Source organism: Neohortaea acidophila (genome assembly GCF_010093505.1).
Source record: "Neohortaea acidophila strain CBS 113389 unplaced genomic scaffold BDY17scaffold_6, whole genome shotgun sequence".
Lineage (NCBI taxonomy): Eukaryota > Fungi > Ascomycota > Dothideomycetes > Mycosphaerellales > Teratosphaeriaceae > Neohortaea > Neohortaea acidophila.
In genome coordinates this window covers 510001-525804 of record NW_022985515.1, presented here as the reverse complement: position 1 = coordinate 525804, position 15804 = coordinate 510001, and the positions used below count along the sequence as shown (strand labels likewise).

The window sequence follows — 15804 nt, the reverse complement described above, 5'->3', positions numbered from 1 at the left end:
ACTCCGCTTTCCACTCCAACCGCCTTCTCGCCCGTTCGATCCCCCCGATCGCGCATCCTCGACGCTGCAGACGGGGAAATGAGTGTGAAGAACGGACGGGTGGCGGTCGTCGGACTGGGAGCGTCAGGCCTAGTCGCACTGAAGAATCTGCGGGAAGCCGGGTTCGATGCCGTCGGTTTCGACAGCAACGCCTACATCGGGGGCTTGTGGATGTACACCCCGGATCCCACCAAGACGTCCGTCCTGAAATCCACCGTGGCAAACCTGTCGAAGCACCTGGGCTGCTATACGGACTTTCCTTACCCGGATAACGTGCCAGACTTTCCTCTTGCGCACCAGGCTGAGGAGTACCTTGAAGCCTACGCTGACCACTTCGATTTGAGGCGGCATGCGCGACTGCAGACGAGGATTGAGCGTGTTGGGCGGCGCGATGGGCAATGGGTACTCAAGGCGACTGACGCAGGGAGTAAGACGACGAGCGAGTTGACGTTTGACCGAGTCATCATTGCAGCTGGCCTACAGGTGCAGAGTCCCAAACTCCCCGACATCAAGGGCATCGAGACATTCACCGGCCACGCCATCCACTCCAACGCCTACAAGAATCCGGAAGACTACAAGGGGAAGAACGTCGTGGTGGTGGGCCTGGGGAACACTGGCCCCGACATCGCGGTCGACCTCATCGGCTACGCAAAGAACGTTTGGCTCTCCCACCGGCGCGGCAACGCCATTTTCAGTCGACGAAATGCTTCGGGCAAGCCGGGAGACTTCGTCCTCTCCCTGCGTGGCGTGAAGCTCGGGGGAATCTTCAACAAGCACTTCCCCTCGCTGTCTCAATGGGCCGTCGTTCTGGGGATGAACCACATGACGAAGAAAAAGTTCAACATCCCGGCGGAATGGGGCCTTCGAGAAGCCCATCCGCCCACAAGGAAAGTCCCTACGCTGAGCGATACTCTGGTCTCTGCGGTGCATCAGAGCCAAGTGCACCTTAAGCGTGGTCTGACCGCGGTGAATGGCAGCACTCTTACCTTTGCCGACGGCTCTCAACTATCCGACATCGACAACATCGTCTTCGCAACCGGCTTCCGCTCCGACTTCTCTTACCTCGACCCCGCTGCAGATCCCACGCGAGACACGCGCAAAGACTGGTCAGGCCTGCCTGGTGCAAACTCGCGCCCGCTGCCCCGACTCTACCAGGGCATCTTCTCTCTCGATTTCCCGGACTCGCTTGCTTTTATTGGCACCAGTCCGCTGACGCCGCAAGCAAACATGAACTACGACATCTCCTCCGCCGCCGTCGCGCAAATCTGGGCGAGCAAGTCAACCCTGCCAAGCAGAGCAGAAATGGAGCAACACGTCGACGCGCAGCACGAAAGTGTCTGCCGCATAGCCGCTACGGGCGAATTGGCCAACACCAACCTGCGGAACAATTGGGACTGGTACAAGTGGTGCGATGAGGCCGCAGGCTTGGGGGTGGTCAAGCGGACGAGCTGGAGCGTTGAGGGATGGAAATTTTGGCTCGCGGATCGGCAGCTGAGCAATTTGGTGAATGGGGGCATCTTTACTCCGCACATCTTTCGACTGTTCGACGAGGGGAAGCGAACGCCATGGGAGGATGCACGCAAGGCGGTGGAGAAGACGAATGCGGATGCGAAGGTGGAGCGCACGCCGTGACTGCCTTCGAAGTGTTTTGTTATATCGAGCCGTGAGTCGTGGACAGGCATCTCACAGCCTTGAAGCCCAACGATCCCGGCTTTCCGAAGCATCGATTTGGTTGCACTGGACTTCGTATCGTAGTTGGGTTTCAAGCACCTTGCATAAGTCGATCCCGTTGCTGCGCCAATGGAATATCCTCGCCGCCCACCCACCCAGCATCGCCGCGGATGCAGACTTCCCAACCGGGAAATCAGAGATGCAAACGCTTGACATAAAAGCTTGGCCGAATGCTTATATGCGAGATGTACAGTAGATGCATGTAATACTGTGTGACTTCCGATCTTGGAATACGGGGGCACTACTATTCCGGCCGGCGTGCATATGGCGATGAGGTCGTGAATTTTCAAGGTCGGGCTAATGATTACGACCGCTTGAGAGCACTACCTTGAATGGTGCGTCCTCCAAAAGCTTCTCGACACGACAATCGTTGTGTTGACTTGGTCCGAGGTAGGAACTTGCATCTCCGGCATGCTTTCCCACCAGCCATGCTTTCAAGCAGGTGCAGAAGCACTATTGGCGGCAAGCGGCATGAGAGGCGAGTTTCATGCGGGTCTGAATGGTTACGCAGATACGAGATCGACCGGGACAGAGACGATCGATCAGCATCTACTAGTGACTCGAAGGGACGTGGGCGACGTGACGGCCGGATGTCCATGATTGAGAGCCGGTCGACTGTTCTATCGTCTGCTGTCGATAGATAAAAGATCGGGGTGTCGAAGCTCCATCAAGGCATCGGAAATGCAGAGTCATGTGTAAGCCCTCTTCTTCCTCACTACTGTATTCATTCCTGGCTGTCACGACCATCCGCGTGCGGCGCAGCACCTCTCCGTCAAAATCGGACACTGGCCATCCATCATTTCCGATGCCTTCCAAAGGGGAAGAAACGTTTTGAAATACGAGGCAATCACCCGATAGCGCCGCCGATCTTTAACGAAACCCTCGCGCCCGCATGCGTCGCGGCGCCGATCCTGATCTAATCCTCCGGCCGCACCAATCGCATCCTCCCCACGTTTGGTTGCTCCGCGGAAGCCATCATTTGGGAAGAGCACGACTGTTGTGATTGCACTTTCAACTGTGCGTGGTCTTGCATCGGGATGTTTGCATCACCGTGCGATGGCCGCTTTCGAACGAGGTGCAAGGGGTGCGCATTGCACGTCCGTTTTTCCTCAACGGCTTTGAAAGTGTATTATTATAGCTGCGTACGTCTGCCCGTGGCTCCTGTTCTTCCTTCTTTCGTGCCTTTCGACAGTCTTTCGTTCACCCGTTTACATTGCATTCACGTTCACTTCACCATGAAGCTCACTTCATACTCCATCTTGTTCGCTTTGGCGAGCACCATCGCCGCCGCGCCTGTCCCTGGTGCAACCCCTATCACCACGCCGACATCTACCCTTACGGCGGTCCCCTGCACCGCCGCCACCAACGCAGATGTGTTCCCCTTTGAGGGCACCGCCGAGCCCGGTGACGATAGCGAAGCTGCGGGTTCTGCAGCATCTGAAGGCACCACCCAAGCGAATCAGCGGACTAGCGAAATCACCAAGCCTGGGGCAGCGCAAGATAGCTCTTTCTCCTCGGCCTGCAGTGACCATGGAAAGAGCGCGTCTTCGGTTTCGTCGGGCGCGGGCTCGGGCGGCGACGACGGCGTCGATGACACGGACTCAAACTCGAGCGCGTCAGCAGGAGTTACGAACCCTGACGCCGTGGACGCGCAGTCCGACGGGCTCTCTAACGCGGTATCCCGAACCATGAACACTCCTCTTGGGCCAGTTTCCGTGTCTTCGTCCGCGGCTGCTGCCGCTGCCGCGGATGCGAACGGTGATGACGCAGCCAGTGCATCTAGCAGTGCTGAAATGGACACCCCGCTCACTGGCCCTATCCAAGCAAACGCGACTGCTATAGAAAGCGTGGGCCAGGCAGTAGCAAATGCCGATAGCACCAATGGCGATACCAGCAACGATCAACCGGCCTCATCGTCAGGGCAAACCGCTGCAACCGGTGCCGATGCCCAGGGTGCACCGTCTGATACTACCGGCACCAACCCAGATACTTCGGATACCCAATCGCAGTCCCTGGACAATCCCAACGGAGACGCTGGAGCAGTCGCTGCGAGCGGTGGCTCGCCTAGCGGGTCAAATGCGCACGCAAAGTCTGAGGCAACCGGGAACGGTGCTAATAACAATGCGGCGGCAGGGAACGCCGGAGCTGCCCCTAATGGTGCTGGCGCAGGCACGGGCGCGAGTTGAGTTGGAGATTCTCCGTCAGTCCATCAGGGAGCGCGGGACGCAGCAGTTTTCGCGGCGAGTTGGCGACTTCATACGTATTTCTCCGCTCAATGCCAGCCCTTTACTTCGCGAAGACTGTGCTCGAGCTTTGTCCAACTTCTCACGTCCTCGAGGCTGCGACAGTATCTGCTTCCCATCCGCAATCGCTACGTCATGTCGACGTTCGCCGAGAATCGCCGGCCGGATGTCGGCGTCTATGGGTAAGCAGGAAACGTACTCGGTAGCCGCGCGGGCGATAAGTTATTGCTCAAACCCCGCATTACCCTCTTCTACCCTGGTCTTCTATGCGTCTTGCCATTGGCCTGCGATAGCCGCGGTGGGGATTTCGCCACATGGCTCTCGTCGATACCGCCGCGCCGGCACGGCCACGGCCATCTCTTATCTCGGTCAAGCACTTGCCTAGAAATCTGTCAGACCCCCTCGAATGTTCTCCAATATATTATCGTCACCACCTATCGACGCACCATTGATTCTGCTGCCAACACTGCTCGTTCTCAGGTCTTGTTCTCAGCAATATGTCTTTCAACGATCGGGCGCTGCCCGGCATGCCGCCCGGCACCGTCTACCTGAATGGTACGTGCCCAATGAACAAGGACATCATGGTACTCGACTAAACAACCACAGATTTGACGGCCGCCCGCGGAGCCAAGGAGGAAATCATTCTGCACCCCGTGCCATCGACCGACCCAAACGATCCTCTGGTGAGTGCTCATCGCTCTCGCCACCCTACACAATACTAAACACACGGCCAGAACTGGACCCAGCGGCGCAAAATTGTCAACTTCGCCTTCGTCTCCTTCTACACCACCCTCGTGTACGCTCTGGTCAACATCCAAACGGTCACGTGGGGAGATCTCAACACGCAGCTCGGATTCAGCTTCGGCATTCTCAATGACAGTTACGCTGCGGGCACTGCGGCTCTCATGGTGGGAGGGGTGATACTCATCCCCTTCGCATTGAAATATGGCCGCCGCTTCGTCTACGTTATCAGCCTGCTGATTCAGACGGGTATGGCGGTGTGGTACGGCCGCACGCATACCGTCGGCGATTTGATGGGCAGCAATGTCATCAGTTGCGTTGTCGGCGCTCTCTCGGAGATCATGGTGCAAATGACCGTAGCGGATGTCTTCTTCGTGCATGAGAGAGGCTTCATGAACTCCATTTACTACTGGGTCGCCACTGTCGGATCGAGCTTGGCGGGTATCCCGGCGGGTTATATCACCTCGAGCTCTCTTGGCTGGCGCTATGTTTGGTACATTCTCACGATCCTTCTCGGCGTCCTCTTCCTGCTGTTCTTCTTCTTCTACGAAGAAACGTACTACCAGCGGCGCAAAGCCGACATCGTCGACGGCGAAGTGGTTGGCGCGACCTCCGAAGCCAGTATCCCCGGCAATGACAACCGGGTCAACGAGATCGAGATGACGACGCCGGAGAAGCTGAGCAACGGAGACTCGAAGGACAGGTATCATGAGAGCCTGCACAACGTCAACATGGAGTTGCCACAAGTGCAGACCGTCGCGCACCGCTACGTGGACTACTCGATTCCGCAGAAGCCATATCTGGAAAAGCTCAAGCTTTCGATCCCCACGCCCGCGCCCTTCTGGTACTACTGCAGGCATTCGTATCAATGCTTCGTGGTGATGTGGTACATTCCGTCGGTCGCATACATGGCCGTGCTCAACGGCGCCTCGAACACCGCGCAGATCATTTGCATCACCGTTCTCTCCAACTACCTGCTCGACGCCCCCTACAACTTCAGCGAAGCCGATGTTGGCCTGATGGGACTGGCTGCGTTTATTGGAACGGCGACATGCGCACCGCTCATTGGGCGTTTGAGCGATCGGATGATCGTCTGGATGGCGAAGCGCAATGGCGGCATCTACGAGCCGGAGATGCGTCTATGGCTCATTCTGCTGTCCGCTCCTTTCTTCGTCCTAGGAATGCTATTGTTCGGACTCGGACTATACCATAAGCTGCCGTGGCCAGTCATTGCAGTGGGCTATGGCATTGTGAACTTCTCCATCACTCCAGCAGGCAGCTTGTCTCTCACCTATCTAACGGATGCATACACAGAGGTGCGTCTTGCAACGTCTTGACTATGCCCATGAATACTAATAGCAGCGTCAGATCATCGCCGACTGCCTCGTCGGGCTCGTCGTCGTCAAATTCGGCTTCGCGACCATCATCGTCTTCGCGCTGACGCCCTGGATCAACCTCGACGGCCTGCAGAACATGTACATCATCGTCACCTTGGTCTTCCTTGTCATATACGCCGGGAATTACCTGCTCATTCGCTACGGCAAGAGGCTGAGAGAGCGGTGCGCGCCGAAATACTTTCAGCTTGCGGATCGCCAGATTCTGAATGTTCGCTGAGTGGGATGGTTGTTTATTCGCATCAGGTGGACAGCGTTGCTTAGCGTTTTTCGAGTGTTCATCCTGCACTTTCATGTCCGCTTTATCGGCAAGAAATGACCCAATCGAGCCGCAAGCCAACCTCAAATACATACACCCATTCGATACGTCTCCCGTTCGATGAGAATCCGCGCAGTGCCCGCTCACTAATCCTCCATCAGATTCGCGTCACTTTACTAACCGATTCGCGCGCCTGCCAAACGAGTCGACGAAGCCTGTATGTATTACTGATCTGCAGATCCATCGCCCGTGAAGCCCCGCCTCGGCCCTACGATCGAGCGGCCATGTAGCTGACTCAATGGATGTTGGGATTACTCAACGGCGGGACTACTTACAGACGGGTACCCGGGGTTTGGTGCTTCAATGGGGGAGTTAAATATCCTCGTAAGCCGCGCTGTACACACGCTTTTGTGGTGCTAGCCTTGTGGCTGCGACTGTTTCTCGTGACCTCCCAGCCTCGCCGTCCCAATAATACTTCGTCTGAGGAAGGTGCTAACTTTGTGCCAACCCGACCACGCAACACGTCCCCACCATGACCGCACCCGGTACGTTAACGAGCATTGCAGTCAAAACCGCAAACAACATCGGGTCCCAGCCGCTAACATTGGCGCAAGGCCTGAGCACCAAAGCAGTCCGCTTCGCCGACCCCTGGATCCCCAACGCAAGCGACAGAACACCCAAGCAGGCCTTCCTCGAAGCGTATGTAGTCCACGTTGAAGCGGGAGAATACACCACCGTCCCCCTGACGAAATGGTACTCGCCACACTGCACATTCCACACTCAGAACGGGACCAACTACCACGGAGCCGACGCGATTGGGAAATGGATGCGCGGCCCGGTGTTTGGCGCCTTTGAGAAAGTGCAGCACGATCTGGGCGCGTACGTGGAGATCCAGAAGGATGAGGAGAGTTCTTGGATATTCTTCTCGGCTACTAGGAATGTGTTTCTCAAGGGGAACACGGGCGAGACGCCCGACGTGACCGTTCCCGTGCTTTGGGAGTGTGTTATTGGGCCGGCGGAGTCGGAGGATGGGTTCGATGGGTTGCAGTTTAAGATGGTTCGTCTCTGCTGGGATACGGCTGGCGTTGCTGCGAAGATGAGAGAGCGCAGGCAGTCGTATCAAGGGGCATCTTGACGGCCTCAGATATGAAAGAATGGATGTGGAGTTATGGAACCGTGCGAATAATTACAGCAAGGATGCCGCTGGTGCTCGAATTTGGCGAGTCTTAATCTTCTCTGGAATAATGGACAATGGGAGGCGTATAAGTCCGTGCCAGGAACAGATAGCACAGCCCCGCGAGGGCAATGACACCCACGAAAACAACCGGGCCGTAGTTCACATTAGTCCTGTGAAGAGAGATGTGTCAGTCATATCCTTCAGTAGACCGGGAGAGTATATTGAACTTACGAAGTGACAGGAGCCAGTACAGGAAAGTATGAGAAGACAACGAGCTGGGCATTGTACAAGAATGCAATCACGTTCACGAACAAGCCCGCTCGTCCCAGCGAAAACTGCCGAGGCGGAAGGCCATTTCCACGAAGCCGACAATAGATCAGGGAGCCGATGCTGAGGACGTAGCTGCCACACACGGCGCCCGTGGCCAAGGAGATGATGGCATCGTAGACTTCCGAACTCGCCAGGTTCAAGAGCGCGGAGAAGACGGTGAGCCAGTTTGCTGCTAGCGTGGCGAGGACGGGGACAGGAGTATTGCCGACTACTCGTACCGCGGCCCACCATCTGGACAGTGGGAATCCGCCGTCGCGGGCAAAGGCCCAGCCTTCTCGTGATGCTGCGGCGATCGAGTTGACGGCCGCGGCGAAAGAGAGCACTACGATTGCGGCGGTCATGCCAACCGCGCCGGCTTGGCTCCCCACTGCGCGCTGGAAGATGCTGATGAATGGGTATACGGCGGTGGAATCGACGATTTGTTGCTGCAGACTCTGGATGCTGTAGTTGATGGTGATGCACATGGCGAAGCCTAGTGCTGGGCCCAGCACGACCGTGCCTACCATGGCCCAGGGGACGACCAACGATGCGTTGCGAACTTCTTCAGCCATGTGGACAGCAGCTGTTCGAAATGCAATTAGACTTTAAGAATGGGATCACACAGAAGCGAGACTGCTCACCATCCGCCCCGATCATCGCTCCTCCCGAAGTTAACTGTCCAATCGCACATGCGAGCCCCAGATTGGCCCAACCGCCGAAGCTGCCAAATCGTGTCCAGACTTCCGTTGAAGACGCCTTGGGCGCCAGGACCCAGAGGGGGATCAGCACCGCAAACAGGCCGGCAAAGAAAAAGAGAAACATCCATCTCTCGAAAAAGGGCAAGCCTCTTGCAGCGAAGATGTTGAAGAGCGCGGCGATGATGGCGATCAGGATGGTGATTAAGGCTTCCTGCCTGCAGAGGAGCACATTTGTGAGCAAGGCAAGCAGCACTCGAACTAGCCATTTGGAATTACTTACCACTTCGTCGGCACATACTGGGGGTTCGTGATCGAGGCGAGAATGAGGATGATGTTACCCGTAGCGAAAGCGGACGCTGCAGCGAAAGCCTGCCACCCAAGAGTACTCAGCCATCCAGTGAGGTAACTGAGAGGCTTTTGCAGTCGTGGTGGCGCGAAGATGGACACCCAATGGTACTGGCCTCCCGCGACCGGCGCGATCGACGCCATTTCAGCGAGGGAGAGGACGGTGAACACCGAAAAGACCCAGCTGGCCACGTAGATCCACGAGGCGCCGCCGCGGCCGCCGTTGAGAAAGACGAAGGATAATGAGGTCAGCCAGGAGAACCACGTGCCGCCCACGATTACGTTGAGGCCGAGGATGGATAGCCATGTGAAATTCCTCTGGTGGAGGTATGTGAGCAAGATATGATATATGGCTGCAACAGAGAGACCATACCCTAAGCTGCTGCTTGACCCCCAGCCGTTCCATATCACGACGGTCCTGCTCGCTGCCCTTCTCGCGCTGCGTATCATCCGACGAGCGCATGTCCTCGTGGTCGGTGGTCTGAGAGACGGTAAACTTGTCCATGGCTGCTACTGCTCGTGACGATCAAGAATCGCGCATATAAACACCGCCCGACAGGCAAGATGGTCGAGAGCAAAGAGTCCAGAGAGGAGTAAATCAGTTGTGCGCACACCCACATCATCGTCCTTAGTAACGGCATTGGGGCCAGCCGATCATTCACAAGGCCTTAGTAACAGCATTGTGCAACCGATGATCCCAAAAGCCCGCAGAGCAGCTGCATGTGGTCCCGCTCCACACGGGGGCTGAAAAAGAGAATGAGTATACATCTCGCACAGCTCGGGATATCGAAGAAGATATAGGATAGACGAGCTGCGGTGACGGTACGAAGATGGATGAAGAGAGAGAGGTCAATGGGGAAAGTCATTCGGTCGTAGTCCTTGGAGTCTGCCCCCCTCCGGCATCGGCAGACGTCACATCAATCGGCTCCATTTTCAACCCACCCCCTCCGAACCCACCATTCAATCCCCCTCTTACCTCGTTAATTACGAACCACCAAGGTCATCCCCGTAACGCCATCGCCCAAAATGCAGCTCATCCGCGGCGCCCACAAGCCCGAGACAGCCTCGCGGCAGCCTACCGAAACATTTACCGGGACGGTGCATATGGATCCCATCTTCACTGCTTCTGATTGTCCGTTCACCATTGGAGCATGTCGCTGCTTTGCACAGCTCTTTGTATCTACCGTCCTTCAACGTCTCGGTGCTGATTTGATTTTGTAGGCATGGGCAACAACGTCATGTTCACCTGCGTACGCAATCGCCAGTCCTTCCCCAACGACAACGTAGCTTGACGTCTTGAATCTGACCTATTTGGCATATACAGGGCGCCCGCACCTTCTGGCACACGCACGAACGCGGCCAAATCCTAACCGTCACGATGGGCGAGGGCTTCATTTGCTCAAAGGGCGAGGCGCCGCGACGGTTGAAGGTGGGGGATGTGGTGCATGTACGTTCTTCGCCATTGTCTATACTGTAGACCATGTCTGACTAATTGATATTGTAGATCCCCGGTGGCGAGACGCATTGGCATGGTGCGACGGATAGTACTGTCAGTATGTATACCCGACGACTGCTGTATCTGTGAGGAGGGGTAAACTGTGCTGATTAGTTTGATTCACAGTGGCGCATACGGCTATTTCGCTTGGGAGTGAGTATCATTTCCTGCTCTCACGATCAATAAGCTATGCGCTGGATCAAGACTGACATTATTGACGCAGAAACATCCTGGCACGAAGAGCTGCCGCAGGAGGAGTACAAAAAGGCGGTGGAGACGGCGCAGTGATTTGGCGAGGAAACTAATTAGATGTCGTCGCTCAGGAAAAAGGATAGAGTGAGCACGTATCATCACTTGGAATACAGAGTATACAGGTAGCTTGAATCTCCCTTTGTCCATCTGTGACCCAATAGACACTGCCGCACCGCGACGTTTAATTTGTGGGCATTGGCCCGCGCAAATGATAGGTATCTTCCAATCAATTCTCGGCCCAATCGACCTCCAGCGTTCGTGCACGGTGCCTGTACAATTCGCTTGCCGCCAGAGCTGACTGTCACGATGCATCCTCATTTCTTGCCCGAAGATTGCCCGGTGGCATCACCAATCGCCTTTTCCTGCTCCTCCTGCGCTTTCATCTCGCGCACCTTGGCCAGCACGACCTAGGGAGAGAACAGTCAGCACGGGAACTGAGTTATCCAATGGGAAGAAAAGGGATATCTCACCTCACGGAAGATGGCGCTCTTGGCCAATTTCGAAAAACTCTTCTTCTCTCCCGTTGCGCCGTCTGGCGCAGCAGCGGCGCCACCTATCGCTTCTTTTGCAGCTTGGTCAGGGTTGGGCGGGACATCGGCACTACCAGGCGCAGCCTCCTCTTCGTCCTCCTGCATCTTCAAAGCCTCGATACGATTGGACAACTTGACGAGCTCGACACCTCGCTTGAGTCTCGCGCGCGCCATGTATGCCTTGATCTCGGGCAGCAAGTTGTGATCGGTGGCACCACGACCAGCGATCCAGGGGTCTTTGAGGGCCTGGGTGCTGGTGGCGCGATCATGTGGGTTGGGCTTGAGCAGGGTGAGGATGAAGTCCTTGCCTTCTTGCGACACGTCCTTCCAGTATCGCTCGTGGAAGACGACGCGGCCGTGCTTTGTTTCGTCGATGAGGTCGGGCAGGGATTCGGAGCGGAAGGGGGAGTAGCCGCAGAGGAGGGTGTAGGTGATGACGCCGAGGGACCACATGTCGACCGGTTTGCTATGGCCCTTCTTGAGCATGACTTCCGGTGCGGCGTAGCCGAAGGAGCCCGCCATTGTCTTCAGCACGCCGTCGGGGCTGTCGAGGTGCTTGGCGATGCCGAAATCTGCCAACACCAGTTGGGAGTCGGGGTCGCGGGTGACGTAGAGCAGGTTCTCGGGCTTCAGGTCGCGGTGCACGACGTCGTTTTGGTGCAGGTAGTCGACAGCCTCCAGCACCTGCCGTATTGTCTTGCTCGCATCTTTCTCCGTGAACTTGCCCTGTTCGCAGATGCGGTCGAACAGCTCGCCACCCGTAGCAAGCTGCGTAACGATGTAGTATTTATCTCTTGATTCGAACCAATCGACGAAGCGGACGATGTTGGGGTGACGCAGGCGTTGTAGCATGTCGAGCTCGTCGTACACCATCTGGTCGTTGCCCTTGACGTTCTTCTTCAGGATGATCTTGATGGCCACTTTGCCTCCGGGCCCGTCTGCTTCTTTGACGATACCGTAGGTGCCGGCGCCGAGGGTGCGACCCATGCGATAGCGGGATTTGCGTTCGTAGCTCTCGGGCTGGCCGTGCAGCTTGTTGAGCATGTTGGCGACTGGGAGGCACATTGTTAGCATGCGCGCACGAAGTGGAGAGTGGATGCAAGAAGAGGATACGATAGGGATTGGCCATGGTTTTAACAGTGGGCGGTGGAAGGAGGGTGAAGCGTGGGAGGGGGAGGCCAGACGAGTGAGACGAGACAGAGGTGTTCCAGAGGGAGAAGAGGTGATGAAGCAATAGGCTGATGGGTGTCTGAGGGTGCTGGGTAGATGCGCGCACGCGGGAAGAGACTTACAAGACATGTTGTCGGATGCGCCGGGGGCAGCCTCGAGGCTACCGTGTCTGGAGTGCGCTTTCCTTCTTCAATGGCCCCGCTCTTGCTCAACAATCTTCGGTGGTCGGAAGGGCGTAGGGAAGGCGCGAGTGTCCCTGTTATGTCATGCCGAGGTGTATGCACCTGTCTCCAAGGTCTGCGCAGGGAGTGAGAGGATACAACAGGAGAGAGTGTCCAGTCTTCAACGAGGTGAAGTAGGAATAATCATTAAGGTAGGGAGTCTTCGCAGCGACACAGCCACAGTCAGTCATGCATGTTTCAGGCGGGCGGTGGGGCTTGGCCCGCGCCGATCCATGCACCTCAGAATCGGGCTATTCTTGCGCTGTTTGGGTTGCTGTTCAGGTCACGATACGAGATCATAGAATCTCCATCTTCAGTCACGGAGCTCATTGGCGCATCATGTGTTCTACTGATTCGCATTGTGCAAATTGTCACGTGTCACATTGCTGAGGCAAAGTAGGTAATGGCACCCGCATGCACGTGCTGGCGTGACGGCCTGAGCTGCCCCGCGTTGCCTCAGGCTCCCTTCCCTGAACTGCAGTGAAGCTCCACTTTCCACCTCTCATGGTCAACCTCGCCTTGTCTGCCTACGGACCGCCACTCTTCCCGCCTTCATCTGCCATCCTCACCGCCATTTGGCACTCGACATCTTCACCACTCTCCATCGTCTTCGTTCGCAGCGCTTCATTGCATTCTGGCCCGGCGCTAATCCACGCCGCCCTCTTCCAGCATGGCTGGCATGAGCAGCAAGCGGCTGCAAAAGGAGCTGGTCAAAGTAACACACTTCACGCCCCCCCATCTTGAACCCCCAACTCATCCATCTCCTCAGATCCAGACCACCTCCCTCCCGCCCGGCATCGCCCTTGTCTGCGCCCCCGACCTCCGCGAGTGGCAGATGGACCTCAGCATCCTCGACAACCCCCTCTACCCGCCCACCGACAAGTACCGCCTGCGCTTCATGTTCAGCTCCTCCTACCCCATCGAAGCCCCCGAAGTCGTCTTCGCCGCTGTCTCCACCCCCGAACGCAAGATCCCTCTCCATCCCCACATTTACAGCAACGGCATCATTTGCTTGGACTTGCTGGATAAGCAGGGCTGGAGTCCGGTGCATAACGTTGAGAGTATATGTATCAGTATACAGAGCATGTTAGCGGGGAATACCAAGGCTGAGCGTAAGTCTTGTCGAAGAAGAAAATGTTCGCGCTTTGGTCCGGATGATTGCTGAATCTTCTGCTCAATTAGGACCTCCGGGAGATGCGGAGTTTGTGCGGTCAAATCGGCAAAGACCTCGGGACATCAATTTCCTCTATCACGACCCCAAGGTCTGATCACAATCGCTGCACCAACGACTTGCAAACCAACGCCTGTGCTCCGAATAGAATGTACCGACTGGGAAGCGAAGGCACACACTGCTCATCCCACGGCAACTACAAAGCTACTATCAGGAAGATGAATGATGGGAAGCTGAAGGGCCTAGACGACGTTGGAACGGCTTGCAAGGCCCATGCACCCCTCCTAAACCCGACACTATGGCAACCGGAGGTTTTTTGGTTAGATATCTGCCGCCTCGACTGTACCCACTCCTTGGGCGCGCAGCTGCAAGCTTCGGGATCGAGGCGCTCCGTTGTGAAGTCTGAATGCTCAGGATACCAACAACACGATTGGTGAAGCACTCCCTTCTGGTTCACGGGTTGCTGCACAGTACAACCTCTGCGAGAAGGTCCACGATATCGCTAGCCGATGCCAGCAATATTGCCCGGTTATGACAATACAATGATCATCTTATTCTTTTTCAATGCTCTGTTGCACATCTGCTCGTACTCCCCCAAGCCTCAAAGCCCAGTTAATCACCCGCAGACGCTACCTGATTTATCAGGCTGCGAGCACTTGACACCAGCCGATCCGCGGATGCTTAGTCAGCCACCAACCTCGGCTCGCGGTCCGATGTCATTGACGACGCGCCCTCTTCAACGACATTGCCTTGCACGATCCACACATCTTGCAAATTATGGATGTGTCATGGCGATGAAATGGCTCTCTCGCCCGCGTCGAAGGCGAGTAACACCCTATCAAAGCCCCTCAAATTGTTGCGCCCCTCCTAACAACCACACAGAAGGCGTTAGCCAACCTCCGCTCCTTTGCCTCCGGTCCCACAAACTACTACAAATGCCCTCTCCCCCGGCGAGCAGCGGTCTTGATCCTGCTCATAGCAGACCGTAGAGGCGACCTGCGAGTGGTACTAACCATCCGCTCCGCCACCCTGAAAAACTGTACGTGCAACCAACCTCCACAGCCAGCACCCAGGGCGAGCACTAATCCCTCCCCACCCAGATGCCGGCCAAGCAGCCCTCCCAGGCGGCAAAGCCGACTCCCTCTCCGAATCCCCCTTCTACACCGCCCGCCGCGAAGCAATGGAAGAAATCGGCCTCCCGATGAGCGACCACAAACTCCCCGCAGGCTACAGCGTCGAGCACCTCACCGAGCTGCCCACCAACCTCGCCATGACGGAGCTGGGCGTGCGGCCGTGCGTCGCGTACCTCAAAGCCCCTCCTCCGTCGGCGCAGAATCGCAACCCTGATGCGGCGCGGGATATCCTGCCTACGCTGGATGCGAGGGAGGTCGCGGCGGTGTTTACGGCGCCGTTTTACAATTTCCTCAAAGAGAGGGATGTCGATCCGGATGTTAGGCGGGATACGCCGGGCGAGTGGTATAAAGGGACGTGGCACAGCTGGCACGAGACGGCGTGGCGCATGCATCAATTCTGGGTGCCCGTGTCGCCGAGCACCGTCTTTCTCGCGAATTACAAACAAGAGCGACGCAAAGACGCCGACACCACCGCTGTGAAAAGCCCGTCCTCCAAGGCCGATGCTTCGAACCCGAAATCCGTGCAAAGTCAAGGCTCGAGCGGTCGCTCTTCGTCCTCTTTGCAGCCCCCGCTCCCGCGCTCCTTCTACTCTATCGCAGGCGATGCGCTCGCTCAACCGCGCTACCGCGTCTTCGGCATGACGGCGAGGATTCTAGTCGACTGCGCGCGCGTCGCGTTCGGCGAGGAGCCGGAGTATGAGCATAACAGCCACTTTGGCGATGAGGAGATGATCGATCGGCTGATTAGAATTGGGCGGCTCAGCTCCATCAAAAAGGAAGGGGAGGTGCTGACGCGGGAAGTCATGATGAAGGCCGCTAAGGCTAAGATATAGATGTCGCTCGGCGCGGGAGGTCATGTTCATGTTCATGTTGATGTCCACGGTGTAGATAGGAGT

At 56.6% G+C, this 15804-nt stretch overlaps 8 protein-coding genes across 8 annotated transcripts; 6 read left to right on the top strand and 2 right to left on the bottom strand.

The window, feature by feature from the left end:
* Positions 1-78: 78 nt before the first annotated feature.
* BDY17DRAFT_252165 (FAD/NAD(P)-binding domain-containing protein) lies at positions 79-1671 on the top strand (the record flags this gene model as incomplete). Its single annotated transcript, XM_033731231.1, has 1 exon — positions 79-1671. The coding sequence occupies one exon, from the start codon at positions 79-81 to the stop codon at positions 1669-1671; it is 1593 nt and encodes a 530-aa protein (XP_033589043.1).
* Positions 1672-2588: 917 nt separating this feature from the next.
* BDY17DRAFT_160696 (uncharacterized protein) lies at positions 2589-4244 on the top strand. The gene has a single exon (XM_033729714.1). The coding sequence runs from the start codon at positions 2808-2810 to the stop codon at positions 3954-3956; it is 1149 nt and encodes a 382-aa protein (XP_033589042.1). The 5' UTR covers positions 2589-2807; the 3' UTR covers positions 3957-4244.
* A 266-nt stretch (positions 4245-4510) lies between these two features.
* Positions 4511-6368, top strand: BDY17DRAFT_324751 (major facilitator superfamily domain-containing protein; the record flags this gene model as incomplete). Its single annotated transcript, XM_033737259.1, has 4 exons — positions 4511-4568; positions 4620-4696; positions 4748-6070; positions 6123-6368. 4 exons carry the CDS (start codon positions 4511-4513, stop codon positions 6366-6368), a joined length of 1704 nt encoding a protein of 567 aa, XP_033589041.1.
* A 571-nt stretch (positions 6369-6939) lies between these two features.
* BDY17DRAFT_324750 (uncharacterized protein) lies at positions 6940-7542 on the top strand (the record flags this gene model as incomplete). The annotated part of the gene is made up of 2 exons (XM_033737258.1): positions 6940-6952; positions 7022-7542. The coding sequence occupies 2 exons, from the start codon at positions 6940-6942 to the stop codon at positions 7540-7542; spliced, it is 534 nt and encodes a 177-aa protein (XP_033589040.1).
* A 91-nt stretch (positions 7543-7633) lies between these two features.
* BDY17DRAFT_324749 (putative GABA permease) lies at positions 7634-9441 on the bottom strand (the record flags this gene model as incomplete). Its single annotated transcript, XM_033737257.1, has 5 exons — positions 7634-7754; positions 7816-8476; positions 8535-8806; positions 8872-9254; positions 9310-9441. The coding sequence occupies 5 exons, from the start codon at positions 9439-9441 to the stop codon at positions 7634-7636; spliced, it is 1569 nt and encodes a 522-aa protein (XP_033589039.1).
* A 463-nt stretch (positions 9442-9904) lies between these two features.
* BDY17DRAFT_298581 (RmlC-like cupin domain-containing protein) lies at positions 9905-10807 on the top strand. Its single transcript, XM_033733765.1, has 6 exons — positions 9905-10068; positions 10158-10186; positions 10261-10383; positions 10441-10489; positions 10558-10584; positions 10655-10807. Exons 1-6 carry the CDS (start codon positions 9963-9965, stop codon positions 10717-10719), a joined length of 399 nt encoding a protein of 132 aa, XP_033589038.1. The 5' UTR covers positions 9905-9962; the 3' UTR covers positions 10720-10807.
* Positions 10808-12839, bottom strand: BDY17DRAFT_298572 (Ca2+/calmodulin-dependent protein kinase). Its single transcript, XM_033733764.1, has 3 exons — positions 12506-12839; positions 11154-12265; positions 10808-11090 (listed from the first exon to the last, which is right to left on the bottom strand). Exons 1-3 carry the CDS (start codon positions 12510-12512, stop codon positions 10998-11000), a joined length of 1212 nt encoding a protein of 403 aa, XP_033589037.1. The 5' UTR covers positions 12513-12839; the 3' UTR covers positions 10808-10997.
* Positions 12840-13274: 435 nt separating this feature from the next.
* BDY17DRAFT_324746 (uncharacterized protein) lies at positions 13275-15741 on the top strand (the record flags this gene model as incomplete). The annotated part of the gene is made up of 5 exons (XM_033737256.1): positions 13275-13319; positions 13374-13716; positions 13787-13866; positions 14658-14814; positions 14876-15741. The coding sequence occupies 5 exons, from the start codon at positions 13275-13277 to the stop codon at positions 15739-15741; spliced, it is 1491 nt and encodes a 496-aa protein (XP_033589036.1).
* Positions 15742-15804: the final 63 nt, after the last annotated feature.

Coding starts and splice junctions, on each gene's coding strand:
- BDY17DRAFT_160696 (XM_033729714.1), top strand. CDS start 2,808: ATGTTTGCATCACCGTGCGATGGCCGCTTTCGAACGAGGTGCAAGGGG.
- BDY17DRAFT_298581 (XM_033733765.1), top strand. CDS start 9,963: ATGCAGCTCATCCGCGGCGCCCACAAGCCCGAGACAGCCTCGCGGCAG. Junction 10,187..10,260: donor ACAACGTCATGTTCACCTGC/GTACGCAATCGC, acceptor TGGCATATACAG/GGCGCCCGCACCTTCTGGCA. Junction 10,384..10,440: donor AGGTGGGGGATGTGGTGCAT/GTACGTTCTTCG, acceptor TTGATATTGTAG/ATCCCCGGTGGCGAGACGCA.
- BDY17DRAFT_298572 (XM_033733764.1), bottom strand. Junction 11,091..11,153: donor AGAGCGCCATCTTCCGTGAG/GTGAGATATCCC, acceptor TTCTCTCCCTAG/GTCGTGCTGGCCAAGGTGCG.